Consider the following 24436-nt stretch of genomic DNA (forward strand, 5'->3'; position numbering starts at 1 on the left):
TCTGCATGCTCTCTGACAGATGACTGTTATGGAAGTTGAAGATACCACTCCGTGTAAAGGTGGCCTCATCTGTGAATGGGACGGATGATGCAAATCCCAGAATCATGGTTGCCTGGCAAAGAAATCTGTGACAAAACTGCTCCTGATGTGGAAAGTCTGTCACTAGTAAGCCCTGTACATGCTGTAAGTGGTAAGGTTGTTAACTATTGTCATGGAGAATGTTCCACACAGTCGGCTGACTTTACCCTATATTGGTGGGTCAGCTGCCCAGTACTGACTTGGTGGTCACCTTCCACAGTGTTAAATACATTTTCCTCCAAGTCTGGTGTCCGAACATTTCAGGTATGTCCTTCATGATTTCCTGCTTCCTGAAGTAACGCTGCCTGAGACAAACAGTGAAACATTGTTGCAAACATGGAATGTTTTGGTTGTTGTTGTTGGCGAGGATAGGTCTCCTAAAACAACCTTGCTGCCCACTGCCTGTTGCCATCTGGCTTTCTGTAAGTAAACACCATGTCGGCAAGCTCTCAATTCGAGTATGGAACCATTGTGTACAATGCTACATCACATCCACTACAAGGTGAGTTAGGAATAGAGGTGAATTGGACACAGCATTACCAGTTACTATGACAGGAGAGGACGCTAGAGCATGACGTATGAGGAACACGAGGAAATCATGCATACTGTAACTGCGGCTGCATGGTACAATGCGTATTAGACTGCAATGTCTGTAATGTAGTGCAATTGAATAAATGGTCTCTAGCATGGAGACCATGCATTTCTGGACATAAATTTAAAGATCTGTTTTGTTCCATATCCTCTCATTGATCAATCCCTATAGTTTGTACATAGTGGAAAAATGACCTTGTATGCTGCAGCAACACCCTCAAATGTTTCATTGTTTCAAAATGATTTAAGCTGTTGTCAATTCATTTTATGAAATCAATCAGTGATCTTTTTACGTAACTGCCCATGCCCATAAAAACTCATTCTTCTACTTTCAGCTGAGTTGTGAATGTTGGAACTATCTCTCTCTCTCTCTCTCTCTCTCTCTCTCTCTCTCTCTCTCTTTCTCTCTCTCTCTGCTCTCAGGGGTACTAGGCCCTCAGCAACATGAGAAAGTTTCTAAAGTTTCTGTAGAGTTCGAGGGTGTAGAGAAGTCTAACAGTAAGTTGAAGCTTTGAGTCAGTATGCACCGTGAGCTGTAATAACACAATTGATAACACACTGCTTGGAAAAGACATGGATAAGTGTTTGAGCCCTCACGCCACACACAAAAAACTTATAGTACATTATCTCATCAACTTCCTATTTGCAAAATTATTCATGTACAATCCTAATAAAACCAGGTTCCTTTATCTGATTTTAATATTTGATCTTTTTTCCATCACATGCCATCAGTTTCTTATCTATGGGTGTGGTGTCCATAATAACTTAAGGTTGCAGAAGGATGTGGACTGCAGGTATATATAGACCAAATAAATCCTCTGCATGTTGGTATTACATATCAGCTATTTTTCAGTGAGTTCTGTAGTGCATCAACATCATCTTTGATAACTGTTAAAAGAGATCATTGTGCATCCATTAGGATGAAATTACCTCTTCAAAATTCTCTAAGGCATCTAAATTTGAGTCCAGATGTTTTAAGCACTGGAGACATCTTCTCAAAGCAATACACCTCTGGCACCATCTGAGAAAATTTGCATTACAAAACTAATTGTTACTCTGCTTCCTTCCATCATAATACCTGTTGATTCTAATAGATAATAATTTCAGCAAAATTTGTAAATGAAGCTGCAATATCCTTCTAGAGTGCAGATACAAGCATGTCCCAACAAGTACTTTATCACATTGCAAAACTTCTGTAATACTGTTTATGATTCTAGTTCTTACCTCTTTATACATTTGTACTATAAACACAATATTATGAGGTGTGATTGGAAAGTTTTAAGAATGGGCTTGTATCTGTACAATGGTGGGACTTACATGCTATTGACTCCAATGGTGTTTCCACTTTTGGAAACATTTCTGGAAACTTTTTCCTGAAGTTTGTTAAGGACACTCTCCGTATTTGCCTGGATATCTTCAGTCAAGTCAAATCGCTTCCCTTTCAGTGAAAATTTCAGTTTAGGAAACGGTAGAAGTCCACAGGGGCCAAATCAGGGGAATATGGCAGTCGTGGAAGCACAAGAATTTTGAATTTGGTCAAAAATTCAATGATGTAGAAGGTACGATGAGCTGGAGCGTTGTCATGATGTAGCACCCAACTACTGTCTTTCCCCAATGCAGGCCTTTTCTTCCACCTTTTCATGCAAACGCTCAAGGACACATTTGTAGTATACCTGGTTAATTGTCTGTTCTCCAGGGGTAAATTCATGATGCACAATACGGTAGAATAATAAAAAAAAAAAATCACCAACATTGTCTTCAACTTCAACTGACTTTGCCATGTTTCTTTTGGTAGTGGTGAACCTGGAGTCTTCCACTGCAAAGACTGCACTTTGGTTTCAAGATCATATCCATATACCCATGAACTGTCATTTGTAATTACCCTATTTAACAAATCTGGGTCATTTTTAGTCTGATTAATCAGTTCTTGGAACACTTCAAGTTGGTATTGTCTCTGGTCACTTGACAACACTTTTGGAATGAATTTTGCAGACACTTGACGCATGTTAAGATCTTCAGTTAATATTGACTGAACTGCTGAGAAACTTAAATTAAGTTGAACAGCCATCTCCCTAATTGTAAGTCTACGATCAGAGTGCACTAAGTCATAAACTTTCACAACATTTTCATTCGTTTTTGAGGTGGAAGGATGGCTGGACCATGGTTCATCTTCAAATTATTCATGGCCATTTTTAAATCTGTTGAACCAGACAAAAACATTTGACTGGCTCATACAGTTATCTCCAAAAACTTTTTTTGATAGTTCGTAAGTCTCAGTATCTGATTTCCTGGTTTTAAAACAAAATTTCACACAAACTCATTGCTCCATTTTTACATCCATTTTCACGCAGACAAAATCTGGGAACAAGCCCTAACAGACCCACATTCAGCTGGCTGCCACAACAAACTGAATAAAGGAAATGCCGTTTCCTGTCAGAGGGCATCCAAGAACAAGGAAATGACTCAATCCCCACACTCCACGTACCTGCCCGCCAAACCAGTAAGCAGTAGCAGATCCATTCTTAAAACTTTCCAATCACACATTGTATATGCCAACAAAACTTAACCCTTGAAATACCAAAGGGGGCGGGGGTGGGGGAGGGAGGTACTTTATACTTACCTTTTGTAAAGTATTGTAATCTAGTCAGTTACGTTAAATTTTAAAATTTTGAAAATTTTTTATTATTTTTAATTAATTCTTCTACCAGGCTAAAACTTTAAATGGATGTCTATTTTCCCAGTGAATGTCATATTCAATATTTTCTGTTTCAGGACCTTACACATCAATATCCCTTTAAAAAATGTTGTGAGTGCGTGACAACATCAATTAATGAAATATACATTTTTTATTATTTTATTTAATTATATTTATTTATTTGAATATAATAGAGGTAAATTTTCCATGTTGGAAAAATATATATAAAAACAAAGATGATGTGACTTACCAAACGAAAGCGCTGGCAGGTCGATAGACACACAAACAAACACAAACATACACACAAAATTTTAGCTTTCGCAACCAACGGTTGCCTCGTCAGGAAAGAGGGAAGGAGAGGGAGAGGGTAAAGAATCATTCCAATCCCGGGAGCGGAAAGACTTACCTTCAGGGGAAAAAAGGACGGGTATACACTCGCACACACACGCATATCCATCCACACATATACAGACACTATATGTGTGGATGTCTGTATATGTGTGGATGGACACGTGTGTGTGTGCGAGTGTATACCCATCCTTTTTTCCCCCTAAGGTAAGTCTTTCCGCTCCTGGGATTGGAATGACTCCTTACCCTCTCCCTTAAAACCCACATCCTTTCGTCTTTCCCTCTCCTTCCCTCTTTCCTGACGAGGCCACCATTGGTTGCGAAAGCTAGAATTTTGTGTGTATGTTTGTGTTGTTTGGGTGTCTATCGACCTGCCAGTGCTTTTGTTTGGTAAGTCACATCATCTTTGTTTATATATATATATATATATATTTATTTATTTGGGTGGATATAAATTCCCCCTCAGTGCCTTGGTAATGTACATTATGGAAAATAAGTTGAAGGGTTAATTAAGAAGTTCTGTCTATTGTCAAAATGTTTGTGAATAAAATACATAATATGACTATTGATTTACATCACTATCTCTCATTACATATTGATTTTTGAAATGTGATTAAACAACATTTACCATATATTTTAAAGATCCACAGTGCTTTCACTCTGTCAGGGCAGTTTTCTGAGAGTACTGAAAACATGTCCAGCAAATCCTCAAAAGACAAATGGTTGTCATTTTGAGAAGAAAACACTTCTATTATGCGATCTGCAAAAGGATTTGCCTGTGAATAAATAACACACAACAATTTAGTACTTCTCCTCCAAGTAGTAATATTGTTCACCTCATGCACCATACATTTGACACGGTAGACCACAAAATACTACTAAACAAAATGGAGGCACTAGGAATAAGGGGAACAGTAAATAATTGGTTTCAATCATACTTGGAAAATAGGGTACAGTGTGTAGAGATCTCACAAACGAAGTTCAGAAGATTGACAAAACACATTTCCAAACCAGAACATATTAACATAGGAGTCCCTCAGGGAAGTGTGTTAGGGCCAATACTCTTCCTAATATATATCAATGATTTTCCCCAGAGTGTCAAATACAGGGAAGCAATACTATTTGCAGATGATAGCAGCATCCTTATCAGTGACGAGTCACCAGACAAATTAAGAGACAAAGCTGAAGAAACTCTCGATCATGTATGCAAGTGGGTAGTAAGCAACAAATTAACCCTCAATATTTAAAAAAAAAAAAAACACAGTATTAATTTCCACATAAATAAAAAACATAATAGCATAGGCCTAAAAGTTAAAGATGAACTTATAGATTGTGTCACAAACACAAAATTCCTAGGAATGCATGACTCACAGCTTAACTGGACTGACCATATTGCAGCACTAGAAAAGAAAATTGCTGCTGCTTGCTATGCACTCTGGATAATTATGTCAGTATGTAATAGTTCATGTGCTAAGATGACATACTTTGCATATGTGCATTCAATAATTAGTTATGGCATAACCTTCTGGGGTACAAATGTGCAGAACATACAAGCAATTTTCAAGCTGCAAAAGAGGGCAGTACGAATAATAACAAAAAGCAGCAAGAGAGCTCACTGTACTGATTTATTCAAAACCATGGGAATCTTGACAGTACCATGTGAATACATCTTTCAGACTGTGATATATATAAAGAAACACATTGACCAGTACACACAAAACAGATCTATACACCAACACTGGACTAGATCCTGCCACCATTTGCATCTCATACGAAAAAACAAAACAAAAACCCAAAATAGTTTATTATTTAATGGATTAAAAATGTATAATAGACTTCCAGAGGAGATCAAAGCTGAAACTGGAATACATGCCTTTAGGAAAGCTGCAAAAAATTATTTAGCAGATAAATGTTACTATACTGTCAAAGAATACTGTAAATGACATGTGTTCACCTCAATTCATGCAAGAGTACCTTTGTAAATTTATATTTATCGTTAATTAAGATTGGTATGTATTTGTTTTGTGTAATCCATGCAAGAATACATTTGTAAATTTATATTTATTTGTAACTAAGATTGGTCTGTATTTGTTTTGTGTACAAATGATTAAGTTGCACCACAGAAATATGTAATACCAGAAGTACTATTATGTATATACTCATTCCATGTACACAGTTGACAACATCCATACAACACAAGTTGTCCACGGATGAATAAATAAATAAATAAATAAATAAATTAGTAATTAATCACAGTTCTTGAGGGAGTAATTTATAGCTATTTCTTAGTTTAAGTACACAATAGTATATTTCTGCCACTGCTAATATTGTGTCCTTTCAGTGGTCTCAAACTTACGAATTTACTGCATTTCTCTGATTAATTACTGTCATTAGGATTATATTTTGGCCGTGTGTCATCATTGTAAACTAACAAAAATTCTGTTTCTGAAGCAATAAACCTTATTACACATCAACTAATAGCCAGAAATCAAAGTTTTTACTCAAAACAAGTTGCCTTTGTTAATGGGTTTAATATTATTTCCTGTAAATAATTTCATTGCTTCTGAAATACATGAAGGAATAAATATATGTAGGAATAAAAATAGTATATAAGGTAATGTAGTGTTATCACATTAAAAAAAATCCTATGAATTAGCAATTTTTGCCAAAATATCGTAGTTAGAGTTTCAGTAACAGTTATCTGTAATTGAACAATCTTCTTTGACAACACAATTAGCACAAAATTGTGCTATCAAAAGGAGTAACTATGTAAGCTGTCACAGAATCATCAGGAATATAAATTAGTGCTATAACTGTCACAATTATTTTCATTAAGTATGTTGTGTTACAATCCAATGGAGAAGTGATACTGATCATTTTTCCTGCAGCTGTATTTGCCAATATCACCATATTATAAAGGAAAATGAGCATCAATTTTGAAACTTCAAGTTGATTTGGCAGTTGGGCAGGAAGGGTTAATATGGTCACAAGATGTAGTGCATAACAGTTTGGACCATAACCCCAACTACATAGGCACAGCACTAAGAATGTTTTTTATACTAAAATCAGGATTCACTCAGTAAAATGGGACAATTGGTGTTGTAACTGATGTAAACCAAATATTTCCCACACTGCATCTGGAGTTTTGGAATATTTACAAAATTGGTTTGAAATGAACAAGTTAACTTTAAATATTTCAAAAACTAATGCATCCATTACAAAACGACCTGGACGTCAGAATACAAAATGAATAAGTTAAGAGAGCAGCTGACACAAAATTTTTAGATGTCCATACAGATGAAAATTTAGATTGGAAAGCCCATATCCACCATCTCACTAGAAAGTTAAGATCTGCTTGCTTTGCACTATGTGTAATTAGTAATGTGTACATACATACATGCATGCATTAATCCTTGTTCCTTAGATCATGAATACTACATTTCATAATGACATGGAATGTGACACTTTAACATACGTTTTCTTTATACAAAATAATTAATTTTTTTTTAACAGTTACTACTTCATATCTAAGAAGTCATCTATTGAGTAGAAGGTGTTGTCATTCAGAAATTATTTTAATTTGCTTTTAAATGTTGGTTGGCTATCTGTCAGACTTTTAATATTATTTGGCAAATGATCAAAGATTTCTGTGGCAGCATAATTAACCCTTTTCTGTGCCAAAGTGAGATTTATTCCAGAATAGTGAATATCAACCTTCTTCTAGTGTTGTAGCTATGCACTTCGCTGTTATTTTTTAATTAGGATGGGTTATTGATGACAAATTTCATTAGTGAATATATGTATTGTGAAGGTACTGTGAATATCCCGAGTTCCTTAAATAAATGTCTGCAAGGTGATCTTGGGTAGGCTCCAGCTATTATTCTGATTACATGCTTTTGTGCAATGAATACTTTCTCTCTTAATGACGAATTGCCCCAAAACATGATGCCATATGTAAGCAGTGAATAAAAACATTCATAGTAGGCTAATTTGCTGATATGTTTATCACCAAAATTTGAAATAACCCTAATAGCATAAGTAGCTGAACCTAACGATATCAGCAGATCATCAATGTGTTTCTTCCAATTCAATTTCTCATCAATGGACACACCCAGAAATTTTGAGTATTCTGCCTTAGCAACACACTTCTGTTCATAGTCTATATTCATCAATGGTGTTATGCCATTTACTGTACAGAATTGTATAAACTGTGTTTTCTCAAAATTTAGTGAGAGTCTACAATGAAATGGCCTTCCCCAAAAGTCATAGGAAACATCTGATACCACCCTTTTGTATCCATCTGGGTGGTTGTCGGATGATTTGATGTTTCCTAGGATGTTATAGAGATAAATATGCAAGTGTCATTTGACTCAATTTGCTATAAAGCTGAATATTTTGTGAAGACTTTTTGGAGGAACATATATTTTCATCATTATCAAGAGATTGTTGACATTAACAAAATTATGTACAAATGCTAGATTGAGTGTACAATAAAGAATTTGAAAAGATAAATAATTGGCGGAAAATATTAAAATTCTGTGGAAATGTTGGCATAGGTGGCCAGCACCTCTAATTACCATAATTACAATCGAGTAACAAGTTAACACAAAGAACCTCACTATCTTGAGAAACAGCTTGAAAGGTATTAGCAAGCAATGTATTTACATTTCTTATCTATTTTTATGTCCTGTTCTGTAATTGATATTCCTTGTAAATACTCTTCTGATTGGCTATCCGCTTGTTTACATTACACAGTTTTCTGATTTCTACAATTTGAAGTCTCGTTTGAGCACTTTATGTATGTAACTGGATAAAGCATGAGTTCTGTACCACCATTAAATATTAGTATCCAAAACTGAACTGTAATTAATTACATAACTAAAATAATACAAGAGACATTACTGTAATTAAAGTTTAGATCGATTTTCATATTTGGAACTAGTGATGATACTGTAAAAATTACATCAATTAATATTGTAATTTTTTCTTTATTCGGCTGTAACTTCAGTTTATCTACATTTTGTAAATTTTAATAGTGACATTGAAATTGTACAAAATTAATAATGGAATATTTTGGAAATGAAACTTCCTGGCTGATTAAAACTGTGTGCCCGACCAAGACTCGAACTCGGGACCTTTGCCTTTCGCGGGCAAGTGCTCCACCAACTGAGCTACCGAAGCATGACTCACGCCTGGTACTCACAGCTTTACTTCTGCCAGTACCTCGTCTCCTACCTTCCAAACTTTACAGAAGCTCTCCTGCGAACCTTGCAGAACTAGCACTCCTGAAAGAAAGGATATTGTGGAGACATGGCTTAGCCACAGCCTGGGGGATGTTTCCAGCATGAGATTTTCACTCTGCAGCGGAGTGTGCGCTGATATGAAACTTCCTGGCAGATTAAAACTGTGTGCCCGACCGAGACTCGAACTCGGGACCTTTGCCTTTCGCGGGCAAGTGCCCTACCAACTGAGCCACCGAAGCATGACTCACGCCCGGTACTCACAGCTTTACTTCTGCCAGTACCTCGTCTCCTACCTTCCAAACTTTACAGAAGCTCTCCTGCAAACCTTGCAGAACTAGCACTCCTGAAAGAAAGGATATTGTGGAGACATGGCTTAGCCACAGCCTGGGGGATGTTTCCAGAATGAGATTTTCACTCTGCAGTGGAGTGTGCGCTGATATTTTGGAAATGATTGTTAAAATTCATATACAAAGTGATGCAGCGAGACTGCAAGTCATTTGTTGCTGAGTCTGCTTGAGAGTCTGTTTGAAAGTCAACCTGTGAGGTCAGTTTGTCAAAGAGATCAGTGATGTCCATGAAGTGCTTTGTTTAAACATGTCAAGAATGTCAATAAATAATGAGAAGTTGCAAATTTATGTTCTTATATCAAAACGAACTCCAGGAAAAAGTTAAGTAATTTTAAGTAACGATCAAGCAGAATACAGCATTGTTATAAGTCCATTTGTGGAGCACCACTTAATAATTTTCTGAAAGACATTATTTGCAATTTCCTCAGTTGATTCTTGCTTGTTGGGTGTGATTACTATACTTGTATTGTCACCAAAAGAACTAGCTTTACATCTTCATATATCTAGAGTGGCAAGTTATTAATATATATTAAGAACAATAAGAGACCCAAGACTGAACCCTGTGGGACACCATTCTTGACACCTCCCCAGTTAGAGGATTCTGCTGGTTTTTGCAGACTATCTGTACTGTTGATTTCAACCTTCTGCATTCTTCCAGTTAAGTATGAATTAAACTATTTGTACACTGTCCCACTCATACCACAATACTTAAGCTTATCTAGAAGAATTTCATGATTCACACAATCAAAATCCTTTGAGAGATCACAAAATATCCCAATGGGTGATGTTTGGTTATTTAATGCATTTAACATTTGATCAGTGAAAGCATATATAGAATTTTCTGTTGAAAAGCCTTTCTGAAAACCAAATTGACATTTCGTTTGTACTTCATTTTTACAAATATGTGATGCTACTCTTGAATACATTACTTTTTCAGGAATTTTGGATAAAGTTTTCAGAAGTGAGATTGGGCGGTAGTTGTTAGCATCAGATCTATCCCCTTTTTTATGCAATGGTTTAACATAGTGTATTTCAGTCTATCTGGAAAAATGCCCTTTTTCAGTGAGCTACTACATATGTGGCTGAGAATCCTACTTATTTGTTGGGAACAAGCTTTTAGTAGACTCTGTTGGAAATGCCATCAATTCCATGTGAGCTTTTATTTTTGAGTGAATTTATTATTTTCCTAATTTCAGTAGGAGAGGTGGGTTGAATTTCAGTTTTATCAAATTGCTTAGGTACTGCCTCTTCCATATACTGCCTTGCATTTTCTAATGAATAGCTGGATCCTCTTTCCTCTACAGCACTTAAAAAATGATTATTAAAATTGTTTTCTGCTTCTCACTCCTTGTTAACAAACTTTTCATTGTGTTTGATAAAAATACAGTCTTCCTGTGCTCTCAGTTCCGGTGTTTCCCATTTAACAATATTCCAAATTGTTTTAATTTTATTATCAGATGTACTAATCTCAGACATAATGCACATACTTCTGTCCTTTTTAATAACTTGTCTTAGTACAGTGCAGTAGTTTCTATAATGTTTCACTGTTTTGGGATCATTACTCCTCCTAGCTATAAGATACATTTCCCTTTTATGTTTACAAGATATTTTTATCCCTTTAGTAAGCCACGGCTTTTTAGATGGTTTCTTACAATTATATGTCCCTGTTTTCATAGGGAAACTGTTTTCAAATATACTCACAAAGGTATCGTGAAATAGGTTAAATTTTAAATTAGCATCATGTTCCCTGTACATCTCATCCCAGTCTAACTGTTGCAAGGTTTCTCTAAAATTTTGAATTGTTAAATTGTTAATTGAATGCACTATTTTGGAGGACTGTTCTGCATTACTGTATGGAACTATATCATATACTGTAACTAACTGTGCATGATGATCAGACAGACCATTCTTAACAGGAAAAGTTTTTATTTGATTAAATTTATCTTGGTCTAAGAATACATTACCTATCAGTGTGCTGCTTTCCTCTACTACTCAAGCAGGAAAATCAATAAATGATGTTAAACTGAAAGAAATAAGTAATACTTCAAGATCAAGCTTTCTATCAGTCTCTTTCAGAAAATCTACACTGAAATCCCCACAAACAATAGTTTGATTTCCTCTGTCTGACAGATAGCACAATAAAGAATCCAAGTTTTTCAGAAATAATTGAAAATTTCCCAGTTGGGACCTAGACATAGCTACAATTATAAAAGTGCCATTACTTAGTTTAAGCTCACATGCCCATGCTTCTATATGTTGCTCTATGCAAAAATTTTTAGTTTCCAAATTTTTTGCACTCTAACAGATTTTAACATATATGGCAACTCCTCCTCTCTCCATAGTGTCTCTAATTACATGTGCTGAAAGCTTATATCCACCTACATTTACCATTTCCATACCTGTGACCATGTGATGTACAGACAGGCATTGTGCATCTATTCCACCCTCAGTTTCTAAATCTTCTAAACAAACAAGAAGCTCATCTCCTTTGTTTTTTAATCACCTGATATTCTGATGCAATATATTAACATTATTTTTCACTGTGCTTTTATGTGAATTTTGTAACATACTAACATTATTTTTCACTGTACTGTTATGAGAACCTTGTGATATTTTCACATCTCTAGTACCTGCCTGTCTGAACTTCTCATTAAGCTTAATTTCAACTAATGTAGGATGATTTGACACTGATCTTAGCCTAAAAAAGTACTCCCATGAGTTTCAGTGTCTCCCCCCCCCCCCCCCCTTAAAGATTTTGCTATCACCCCAGCCAGTTTACCCTTCCATTTCCTACAGAGATGCAGGGCATGCCTGACAAAGTAGCTGCCTACAGCAGCTGATCTAGCTCCATATTGACCTCCTGACAGAGCTGTTCAGTTGTGTCTGATAAACAGTGTAGCATAACTGTCTACATTTCTTAGATTCACACTGCTATTACCTATTGACCTCACTTTATGGGGTCATAATATCACAAATCTAAAAACCATCTTCACACTGCAGCTATTTCAACAGCTAAATATTCTACCTTTACCATGCCTGTACATACAAAAAAATGTAACTAACATAAATAGGTGCATTGAAAATTTCAAAACCAACTCAGATCTGCATTCATAAAATATAAGTATGTGCAATGAAAAAAGAATAAACAAGTCTATTACACAGAAACAAACAAACATTCAAGGTACAAAATTGTGTAACAAACTTCTAGCATGTGTAAAAAAATGTAAAAATTACCTACATTTAAGGAAGAAGTGTTCAAGTTATTAATGACCAAATTACAGTGTAAACAAGTACCTTCAATAACCTAGCAGCAAGTAATTATATTCATGTACTACACTGAGACTATATGCCATAGTCAATGTCAATAAAATTTTCAGTCAGATGTTTGCTATGATCTGAATTAGTATTTTGAACAGAAGTATTACAACTATTATTTGTTTTACTTAAATCTTAAAAATGAACCATGACAAATATCTTTTATGCAATTATTCAAAGTTGTATACACTATTTTAATGTAAGTTTGTGTAGGCCACTGTGCACTCTTGCATTTGTGTGTGTGTGTGTGTGTGTGTGTGTGTGTGTGTTTGTGTGTGTAAGTTTATTTTTATATCTTATGTATTTTCTGATGAAATCCATGCATTGTAAATTGTCTCTGGATGAATGAATTACTACTACTACTACTATTATTATTATGGACACACGAAGTGACTGATTCATGGCCTTTGATCTACATCTGAAAGCTCCTGGTAAGAGGTTACTTGCACAACTAATTTCTAGAAACATTTTATGTAACCCAAAGTACTGTCTATCCAGTACCTGTGATTTCCAAAATTTTCATTAAGTCCCTTTTGGGTAAATGCACACAGTGGCAGCATTTAGTGAACAAATAAAATATGGACATTTCGTCAGCATAAAGGGTAACAGTCATTACACATTTAGACTTTTCCATCAAATCTGAAGAAGCATCTTAAATAAAAGAGATGATCATATAATATTATTACATGAAACTGAAAAATCTGAAGGTATTTCTACAGATGAGATATGCAAAACATAACTTCTAAATGAAGCTGCAGAAGCTGACCAGATGCACTCAGATAGATACAAGTTAATGTCTGATTACTACATTACGAAAGAGGAATAATGATCCAGGCTATAATGATAAATAATTACTGCATTGAACAGCTCACTAAGTGTTGTGATTTGGTAACAAGCTTGGAAATATACAAGATAGGAAACATTTTAAACTTCATTAATTAGAGAGGATACTAAAAACCCTTAGTGTAAATAACTGGGATGTCATGCATGTCAAGATTTCAATACTGATTTCATTTCAGGGACCACTAATCAAAAGCATTCAGAGCTGCTGATGTTGAGTATTTGTTTATTCCCCACAGTAACATTCCAACAAGAACAGGACACAGTGGAACAGCAATCACTAATTTATTTTTAAATCCAATTATCTTTCATAAAATAGATGTGAAGCACAATAAATGCTTTGTCCAACCATAAAGGTCAAATTGCAGTAATAAAGCACATCCATTCAATCAGGTTTAGGTAAGAAAGTAAAAGTACCTTTTCATAGATTTAGAAAGGCAAATTCAAAGAGAATGTACAGGATGAGCAATGGTAAGAAGTTTACTTAGATCATGTATTAGACGGGACATTTAATTTTTTCTTTAAAATGTTCTTACAACACTATGATTCAGTTTTTACTTCTGCTTTCTACATCTACATGGATACTCTGCAAATCACATTTAAGTGCCTGTCAGTAATGATTACAGCAGATGCCAGGAGAAAGGTTGTCATGAATCTGGGAACAAAGTATCTAGTGATGGGAAGAAGCAGCTTTATTTAATGCATAGGACTAACTGTAATCGAGAATAGGACATACACTACAAGCAGTGCTACAAAATTTATACAACACACATTACTGTTTTAAGTTTGACCAAAATTTGTAGCATGCATCTGGTAAGGCAGAATGCATCAAAGATAAGGACACAGTTTTCTGAGGTCCAGCACATCATCATACTTCTCCCAAGTAAATTATGATTTATAATATTGCTCTCCTACTCCAGATTTTCCACTGTATGTTTAGTTTACTTGTAAGTTATCTCAATACTTTGTCATTTGGGTTAAAAATTCATATATTTATCCTGTAAATAGGACAGTGAAGTAGAAATTGTCTTAGAAACTGTCTGTAATTAAGTCAGCAAGAATGTTTTGACAATATCTTCCAAAGCCTTAATTAACTTATTCTTTAGCTGTACTAACCTGTATTTGAGGGAATGTATCTTTTATCAAAGAAGCAGGAAACCTGTGCTGTAAACTTACTTTATGCCCATCTGCCATTGCATAAAATATCTTTTCAATCCTGCAGCAGAATCAAAAATTAGTTACATTAATATAAGTATTAAGTACAATAAATTATTTTTAGATGAATTGCAGAAAATTGTTTCACAGGTGATATAGCAGAATCAGTGTTACATTTCATTCTGTAACTGGACACAAAACTTAGTTACATAGACCCTATTGTACTGAGTTATAAATAAATAAATAAATTTTCACCAGTAAAGCTGCACAGTTGTTTCACTGTATGTTGTTCAATTACCAAATGAGGACGGTATCCATGCACAAAATAGTGCTCTTTAGTGGTGTTCATAATGTTAACAAAACAAAGAATTATACTCACATTTTAATTTCTCCCATATTTAAGTATGACAGATCAATATAATCTTCCATATCTTCTTTCAAAATTGTTGAATTTTTACCTCCCATTATGAAAAAGTAATCTGAACACCTGAGCAGCTCAGATATGAAATGGAAGTATCAGTGTCCACTGAAAACTTGAAATATTCCAGATTTGCTCTTTCCGCATTTGTGTTGCTGCTTTTGTTTGCCAGAAATTACATTGGTCCCACAAAACTGTGATAAAAATGCTTATCTATATTTATTATCAGAACACCTGAGATAAATGCTGAAAGCTTATCTTCCTTGACAGCACTGCCAGTTACTACTGTTGACTACATGTTCCTTAGATGTAGACAGTACTATTAATCACTGGTCTATTTCTTCAGGTCTAATGTTTGTATGACTTCATGTGTTACTAATGTGAACTTGTGCGAAGTGTTATTGTGACTGTGGCTGTTTAGGAAACTGGATTGAATCAATATCGTAGTGTGAAGAAATGATATGTAAAATGAATCTTTCACTCACTTTGAAGCTTCCTTGTAGATTAAAACTATGTGTCTGACTAGAACTCAGACCCAGAATATTTTCTTCTCCAGAAATGCCCCCATCATCTGAGCTACCCATAACTCAAAACTCAACCTCAAATCTTCAGTCCTAACACTACCTCTCTCTTGATGTATCTCCATCTACTTTCCAAATTTCACTGTAGCTTATCTGTAAAGCGTACTTGAATTTTCTGCAAGAAAGGAATGCTAGTCTAGCAGTTTACGACAATAAACTTCTGTGAAATTTGGAAAGAAGTCGAGGTGTAAACCAATGCCCCTGTTATTAGGCTAGTTCCATAGTGGCACAGCAAACAATTTTTTTAAGTGAATGTCTTGTTGAATCACAAGCAACAAATCCCTAGTCAAGGTGAGATTTGAGAAATGCCTTGGAGAGTTGTAAGAGGAATGCTTGGTCACTTCCCGAGATTTCTTATTTAGGTCATATTTTCAAGTTCCTTAAGTGTGATAATCAGATCAAACCTGATAAAAAGAAAGAAGGCCTAGAACTTTCACAATTTTTTCTTTTTTGGGTTAAGAACTTTGTCCCATTTTTGTAACTCTGGTACACTGAAAATGTGATATTCAGCCATCAAAAATCTGTAATGAGTGCTCTCAGGCCCAGTTTTGCAGTATGCTAACATACATTGCTACAGGTTAGTTATTGTGAGAAAACTTGGAGTGCAACAAAAAATAGAAGAGGCACAAAAACCAATTTATGGGGCTCCTTGCTGTTGATATTGCTGAATTTCTGGTTTTGTTAATGAGCAAAATTTTTGGGGCAAGAGGCAGAGAGAAGGACCATATACTTGTTCAAACAAACCTGAGTGTATTTGTGGCATGATACATGAGTTGTTTCACATTTTTTTGATCAACTCCCTAAGGTAATGAAGTAGCAGAATGATACAGAGGGATATTTCAGAATATTATGTATGAATTTTCTTAACATTCTTTAGCAATAGTGGAGACTTCAACTTGTTGCCTGTTGACTGGGAGACTCACATGATTAAAATAGGTGGTGGCACAGTGGCTCATCTGAGATTCTCTTAAACAACATTCAACATTCCTGAGAATTACACTGAGTAGTTAAGAGTACCCACTCATGTGGGCAATGCCTTAGATGTGTTTGTTACTAACAGACTTGAAATTTTTCACTCAGAATTAGAAGGAAATGAGTGACAACAAGACTGTTATGCTGAAACAGATTGCAGATTATAAGAACATCAGCCAATGTAATGAAACACTCTGGTATGAGGAAAGTAAACAGTCATTTTCAGATATTTTTGTAATATTTTTGTCATTTTCCTATACTCTTTCATTGCAGTATGTATTTACTTTTCTTTTCTAGTGCATTAGATCATCACTTCAACAAACAGCTAACATTTTTGTATCAGTCATTTTAACATTTGTTGGACTTAATAAATTTATATGAAGTAAACAAGAGCAAAGTTCAGACACTGAAATTTGTTTAAATATCTTGCTAAGGGCAAGAAAATTAAAATTTTTTATTATTTCTTTATTTTCCTTTCTTTCTGTATCTGGGTTTACATAGATTCAAAGTCTGTGGCTTTAGATTTCAGTGAAATATTGCTAGAGATGAAGCAGACAAGAAATATTGATGTATAAAAAACTTCTGTCTCAAAACAAATTTGCAATCAGGGTAGAGCAGAAGAGATCACACACTTGACAGGTTCCAGCTGACAGGTTTCTACCTATTGTGTGGTACCTGATATTGTGGTTTGTGGTACCAATATCAGATATTCATCTCTGGGAATGGAGATGTGGAGTACCAATGGGTAAAACTCAACAGGATTGACCCTATGTCGCAAAAGTCCACTTACTTATTACTTCTTGACTCCTGTTCCGAGGATTACATTTCTGTGTTAATCTCCATCCAGGAACCTTGTGCAGATTCCTTAAGCATAGGTGCAGTCAAACTGAATACTTTGATTTAAATACCAATAATTACCAGCTCATCCTTCACATGTATTCATTTTTTATTATAATATTCAGATAGCTTTTTTGAGCTCTGCTTACTGCAACACACACACACACACACATCAGTACATGCGAGCGCATGTGCACGTCAGTCTCTTCCTTTTGTCTGTGCATCTAGCATATGGTATAACACTATGCTTCTTGGAGGGTCCCTTTCTAAACCTTGAATTTTGTATTGGAACTTACACTGGTTTTCCTATATGGGTTCATGTTTTATTTTTCTGTGTTAATTTTTAGTCATTAATTTGTCTAAGTAGTTTATGGCAAAGATTAAAATGCAGTATGCCCATACAATAAAGCCTGTGAAGATAACGAGGAAAATGGAGAATATTTATTTTCTTATGTTCTGTAAAATCTCCTATCGGATGTTTCATCAGTCTTGTACTGTTTGTTTTATCCCATCCGTGATAGAGAGAGGACATGAATTTCTGTTTGGTTCACTATTAAGGTGAAATATATTGATTCTTATAGTATTAAGCCAAAGTTGCATATTAGTTCTTTATTTCACCTGATCTATCTATCTGTGTCACTGGTACCTAGAAGCAAGAAATTTAAGCAGAGCAAGCTGTACAGCATAACATTGTCTTGAAAGAAGAAGAGGAGAAAAATAACTTCAAGGCTAGAAGAAATATCATCTAATAATCTAGCATTATATGTTACATATTTTTTGCATATACAAAAAACCATGATCCTGGCTGGCTGCAGTGTGCGTCCCTCTGCAGAAATTAGCTGCAACACACGATCCCGAGTGAACTCACTATTGTTGCACCTCTTGCATGACATCAGAAATTTTTCATCATAATTATTATTCTTAAAATTATTAATTAATCAGTAAAACTTGTGACCAACCCCTGGACGGTGCCAGATTGATGAAACAGGCGCAGTAATTACATAATATAAAACATATTGTGTAGCATTCTATTGTACTATTCTTTTATTTATTTACTTCGTTTCACAATGGGCAAACACCATATGGTATGCATAAATTACAAATGGTTAACTGGAGCATTTGTACCAACAACATTTAAGAAGTTTGTCTACAACATAGGACAGAACTCCTATTTATAGCTCCCATGATTGCATTTGGTAATGCCTCGATCAAAAGTATTATCAGTATCTTATCCTCTACAGTCATAAATCTGAAGCATTTTTCTTAAGCAGTAGAGTTTTGGGTTGAAATTATTTTTACTGTTTGGAATGTGGATACAAAAACTATAAACAGCAACAATAAGCTGCAATACTGGCATGGGATAAATCATGTACTGATCAGGAAAGTTCTCACAATCAATTTTAAGGTTAAAATACAATTTTATTTCACATTTATAACTTTAAAAAAGATTTATGAAATAAAACCGTTTACAAAGGTTGTGCCAACTAATGAAAATAGTGTAAAGATACAAAATGTGACTGCTGTGGGTGTCATGACAAATGATCACGACACCAAAAATTGCCGATCATGTCGATGGCAGCCAGCAATATTACACTTATTAAGTTTTTTGTTGTTGTGGTCTTCAGTTCTGAAACTGGTTTGATGCAGCTCTCCATGCTACTCTATCCTGTGCAAGCTTCATCATCTCCCAGTACCAACTGCAATCTACATCCTTCTGAATCTGTTTAGTGTATTCATCTCTTGGTCTCCCTCTACGATTTTTACCCTCCACACTGCCCTCCAATACTAAATTGGTGATCCCTTGATGCCTCAGAATATGTCCTACCAATCGATCCCTTCTTCTAGTCAAGCTATGGCACAGATTTCTCTTCTCCCCAATTCAATTCAGTACCTCCTCATTTTCTACCCATCTAATCTTCAGCATTCTTCTGTAGCACAACATTTCAAAAGCTTCTATTCTCTTCTTGTCTAAACTATTTATCATCCACATTTCACTTCAATGCATGGCTACACTTCATACAAATACTTTCAGAAACGACTTCCTGACACTTAAATCTATACTTGATGTTAACAAATTTCTCTTTTTCAGAAACACTTTCCTTGTCATTGCCAGTCTACATTTTATATCCTCTCTACTTCTACCATCATCAGTTATTTTGCTCCCCAAGTATCAAAACTCATTTACTACTTTGAGCTTCTCATTTCCTTATCTAATTCCCTCAGCATCACCCGATTTAATTCGACTACATTCCATTATCATTGTTTTGCTTTTGTTGATGTTCATCTTATATCTTCCTTTCAAGACACTGTCCATTCCATTCAGCTGCTCTTCCAGGTCCTATGCTGTCTCTGACAGAATTACAATGTCATCGGCGAACCTCAAAGTTTTTATTTCTTCTCCATGGATTTTAATTCCTATTCTGAATTTTTCTTTTGTTTCCTTTACTGCTTGCTCAATATACAGATTTAATAACATCGGGGATAGCCTACAACCCTGTCTCACACCCTTCCCAATCACTGCATCCCTTTCATGCCCCTCGACTCTTATAACTGTCACCTGGTTTCTGTACAAATTGTAAATAGCCTTTCGCTCCCTGTATTTTACCCCTGCAACCTTCAGAATTTGAAAGAGCGTATTCCAGTCAACATGTCAAAAGTTTCTCTAAGTCTACAAATGCTAGAAATGTAGGTTTGCCTTTCCTTAAACTATTTTCTAACGTATGTCATAGGGTCAGTATTGCCTCACGTGTACCAACATTTCTGCAGAATCCAAATTGATCTTCCCCGAGGTCGGCTTCTACCAGTTTTTCCATTTATCAGTAAAGAATTTGTGTTAGTATTTTGCAGCTGTTGCTTATTAAACTGATAGTTCAGTAATTTTCACATCTGTCAACATCTGCTTTCTTTGGATTGGAATTGTTATTGATGATAATAGCATCTTACCTCATGATGCAATCATGCTCATGGCAGACAAGACTAATTCTCAGATCTCACCAAGAACCATTTTCTTGCATGAAGCCCATGTAGCAGGGGCTGGTGTGGAATCAGTAAATTTCAGTTTCTCCATGTGAAAAGGATTTGTTTCGAATGTGACATGACAAGACATGGTAGGTACACAGTATGCTAATATGTCGTCAATGCATTCAATGTAGGACATGTATGTCAGCCTAACGGACCTAATGAAGACTTATTTAACAAATCTTCTACATAACAAAATGAGAAACTTGATGAAAAATTTCATGATTTTAAAAATGACCATTCACAGATGTTTGATAATTTAAGCCAAAATCTATGCACTGACATTTCTAATGATTTAACATGCAGATTTGTCAACATGGGGAACAAATTGAAGGTGGAATTATTCACTGATCTGCATTGTTTATCTTGCACAGATAAACAACCTAGATCAAAAAGTGTCATCTATAGACAAAGCACAGGAAGAAGTGGCAGGTAACCTAAAGATTGTGAGTGACGTGCAGACTCAGGTGCAAGAGGCTCACTCAAAAATTTGCAGAGATGTAGAAGCTATGACAGGTACTGTTAATGAGTTGCAGTCTTTATGTACAGATTTACAGGAATAAGTATGCGTGCTCTCATTAAAATTGAACAATTTAGATTTAGGCACTAAGTTCATAAAGAAAGCACAAGAAAAACTGAAAAGGAGGTAAAGAATTTAAAGGACAGAGCTGAAGCAGGAATGTTAGATAAGGGTACGACCCTTGCACAGAAGGTCATACAAAATGTAATCTGCCCCCTCCTTCCTTCTTCCAGCTATTGTCCACATTAAACAGAGCCAGTGCAAGTACTTAATAAACAAATTCTTTATCAAGATTTTGAGAGGAATGAAGATTACAATAATCTTTCAAGTTTACTTAGCTTGTCATGTTGAGATGACTCCAGTTGTTCTTGTCTAGGGGTCTGATTCTTAAAGCTGAAAATCTCATATCAGGTCCTCATGGTTGGTTAAAACTAAATTATTTTAAGATTGTGCATTTTCAACTTCTCGTGGCATAATGAATAGTCCATTACATTTCAGGCATGCAGCCGCACAAATAATATTTTGTCCACTGATATTTCAGCTGTGTATCAGCCGGCCATCCTCAGAGTGAGTCACAAGAATGACAGCAAGATGCCAAGTGTGGCCTTATATGCTCCACTGTGGCGGTACTGTGCATGCACGTCACAGATGCTGGTCAGCAGTAAAGAAATACGCTTACACATGCACCGCCTGTGGTGAAGGCGTACAGACATTCGATTTGCTTATTGATGTATGATCGGTGGCAGTGACACCATCAGGACTTCTCTGCAGTTTAATTACCCCAAGAGCTGGATTCCATGCTTTGTCCAAATTAAAACCATTATCTCTATTATTACCTAATCTAATCTCTATAGCTTCCTTGAAGACGGATTCCCAAAAGGAAGAGGTGGATGTTAAAATCTTCACGTAACTGTAATTCATGGTATGCTCTGTATCAATACAATTTTCGGCCACAGCTGACTTGTCTGGCTGTAATAAGTGTGTGTATCTTCGATGCTCCACACACCTCTCATGAACAGTGCATGTTGTTTGACCTATGTACAACTTCTCAGAATTTCTGCAAGGAGTCTGATACACACCCACTTTATGAAGCTGTAAATCATCCTTCACAGAGCCGAGTAAAGCTGTAATCTTTGTGGGGGGCCAGAAGGTCACCTTAATACAGTGTTTCTCAAGAATACGGCCTATCTTTGAGGAAAGAGCACTCACATAGGACAAAAACACACAAGATCTATAGGAATTACTATCTTCTTCCCCCATCACATACCTGCATTCTAGGTTTTGCATTGAATGCTCTTCGAATCTGTTCTGGAGAAAATCCATTTGATTTAAAAATGCTCTTGAGGTATGAGAGCTCTTCTTGCAAATTGTCTTTATCAGATATACAGTGCACCCTATGCACTAAGGTCTTAAGGACACCTATGGTCTGTGAAGTGTAATGGCAGATACTGGCATGAAGATATAAATTTGTGTGTGTTGGTTTCTGATATACGGCATGTCCTAATGTGCCATCAAGTTTACGGTGAATGACAACATCCAAAAAGGGGAGGCAGCTGTATTTTTATATTTCCATAGAAAATTTGATGCTAGCATGGATGGAATTCAAATGCTCAAGAAATCGATGTAATTCATCCATCCCGTGTGGTCATACCCCAGATGTGTCATCCATGTACCTCCAGAAGACTGTTGGTTTAAAACTTGCTGAGTCCAGTGTCTTGTCCTCGAAGTCTTCCATAAATAAATTAGCTACCAGAGGGGAGAGGGGGCTTCCCATAGCAACACCATCAATCTGCTCATAAAGTTCACCATTAAACTGAAAATAAGATGATAAAAGCACATGTTCAAATAAGGCCGTAATGTTCTAATCAAAATGTTGGCCAATAAGAGATAAAGAGTCCTTTAAAGGTACCTTGGTGTATAATGATACCACGTCAAAACTAACAAGCACATCCATACTATTTCGCCTGACATTGCTAAGTCTCTGAATAAAATCCATGGAATTACAAATGTGATGACTACATTTTCCTACCAATGGTTTTAATAAGGAAGCTAAATATTTGGCAGAAAAATACATTGGTGAACCAATAGTCCTCATTATAGGTCTCATAGACAAGTCCTCTAGACAATCATCCTTACCCATCTTGTGAACTGTAGGAAGACCATAAAATCTCGGTGGTTCTCCACCTCATACTTTTAAACCCCTTATGACTTCTCTCAGTATTGATGAAGCATTCAGCAATGCAGCAGTCTTTATTGTCACTTTGTTAGTAGGATCTTTGTTAATCTTCTGGTATGCACCAGTACTAAGTAGACCACATATCATTTCCTTGAAGACTTCCTGAGGCAAAATAACGGTAGCATTACCTTTATCAGCATGCAGGACGACTGTGTCAGTATCCTCATGCAGCTTTCATATCGCACATCTTTCTTCCTTGGAAACATTGCTTCTTTGTGGACAATGCTTCGTAATTGCTCAACAGGTTTCTCATCTGATTTCTTCAGCAGAATCCTCTGATAGTGGTCGGACAGCTCTTTCAGTGGCATTGATGAAAGATGATATCAGCAAAGTCTTTGGAGTAAGTGCAGAAGTTAACCTTTTACTTAAGACAGACAACGTAGCTTTGTCCAGATCCTTACCTGTTAAATTTATGACAGGACGTCGAATAACAGAGTCCACCTGAGAAGGCTGGTCCAATTGGCTGTACTTGGTAATCTGTCTTTTTGTGGCCACTTTGCGAACCCAGTCAGACTTAGCCCATGTCATGCCATCAGTCCAGTCCCATGAGTCAGGAGATAAAACAACTGCTACCTCCAAAATGCAGATAATACAGGTGTTCAGAAACAATGTCCAACTTCCAATGAGTAAAACAAATTCTTCCCCTGACATAGCAGAACCAGCCCTACGTAAAATTCTATTTACTGCAGGGTTCTTAACAAAGTGAACCAACCTTGCAAATTTTGGGACAACTCCATAGTAACGGCACTTCAGTAAGAAACTTAAGGAGCTCAATAGTTTTGCTCTCTGGTGTCGTAATTTGTCCAAACTATGGACCCTTGAAACCATCTCCTCCCCGAAGAGGTACTTGATGTGCATTTTCAACTTCTTGCAGCTTAATGAATAGTCCATTAAATTTTGGGCATGCAGCTGCACAAGTAATTTTTCGTCCACTGATATTTCGACCGCATATCATCTGGCCATCCTCAGAGTGAGTCACAAGACTGACGACAAGATGCCAAGCTCGTCCTTATATGCTCCACTGCAGCAGTACTGCGCATGCAGGTCACAGATGCTGGTCGGCGGCAAAGAAATACGCTTACACATGCGTCACCTGTGGCGGAGGCGTAAAAACATTCGATTCGCTTACAGATGTATGATCAGCGGTCGTGAAACCATGATGACTTCTCTGCAGATTAATTATCACAAGACCTGGATTCCATGCTTTGGAAAGCGGGTGTGTATCACATTCCTTGCGGAAAT

General features: G+C 36.1%; 1 protein-coding gene across 1 annotated transcript in view; it reads right to left on the reverse strand.

Moving 5' to 3' along the window:
• The window catches only part of LOC126253190 (calcium and integrin-binding family member 2-like), a 68876-nt gene extending 53668 nt beyond the window's left edge, over positions 1–15208 (reverse strand). The window contains exons 1-3 of the mRNA XM_049954354.1: positions 14992–15208; positions 14574–14673; positions 4341–4488 (exon numbers count right to left, since the gene is read on the reverse strand). Of these exons, the coding sequence (XP_049810311.1) occupies positions 4341–4488; positions 14574–14673; positions 14992–15077 (334 nt within the window). The 5' untranslated portion in view covers positions 15078–15208. The remainder of the gene's footprint in view (positions 1–4340; positions 4489–14573; positions 14674–14991) is intronic.
• Between the last annotated feature and the right edge of the window lie 9228 nt (positions 15209–24436).

The sequence above is a fragment of the Schistocerca nitens genome, chromosome 4, assembly GCF_023898315.1.
Source record: "Schistocerca nitens isolate TAMUIC-IGC-003100 chromosome 4, iqSchNite1.1, whole genome shotgun sequence".
NCBI lineage: Eukaryota > Metazoa > Arthropoda > Insecta > Orthoptera > Acrididae > Schistocerca > Schistocerca nitens.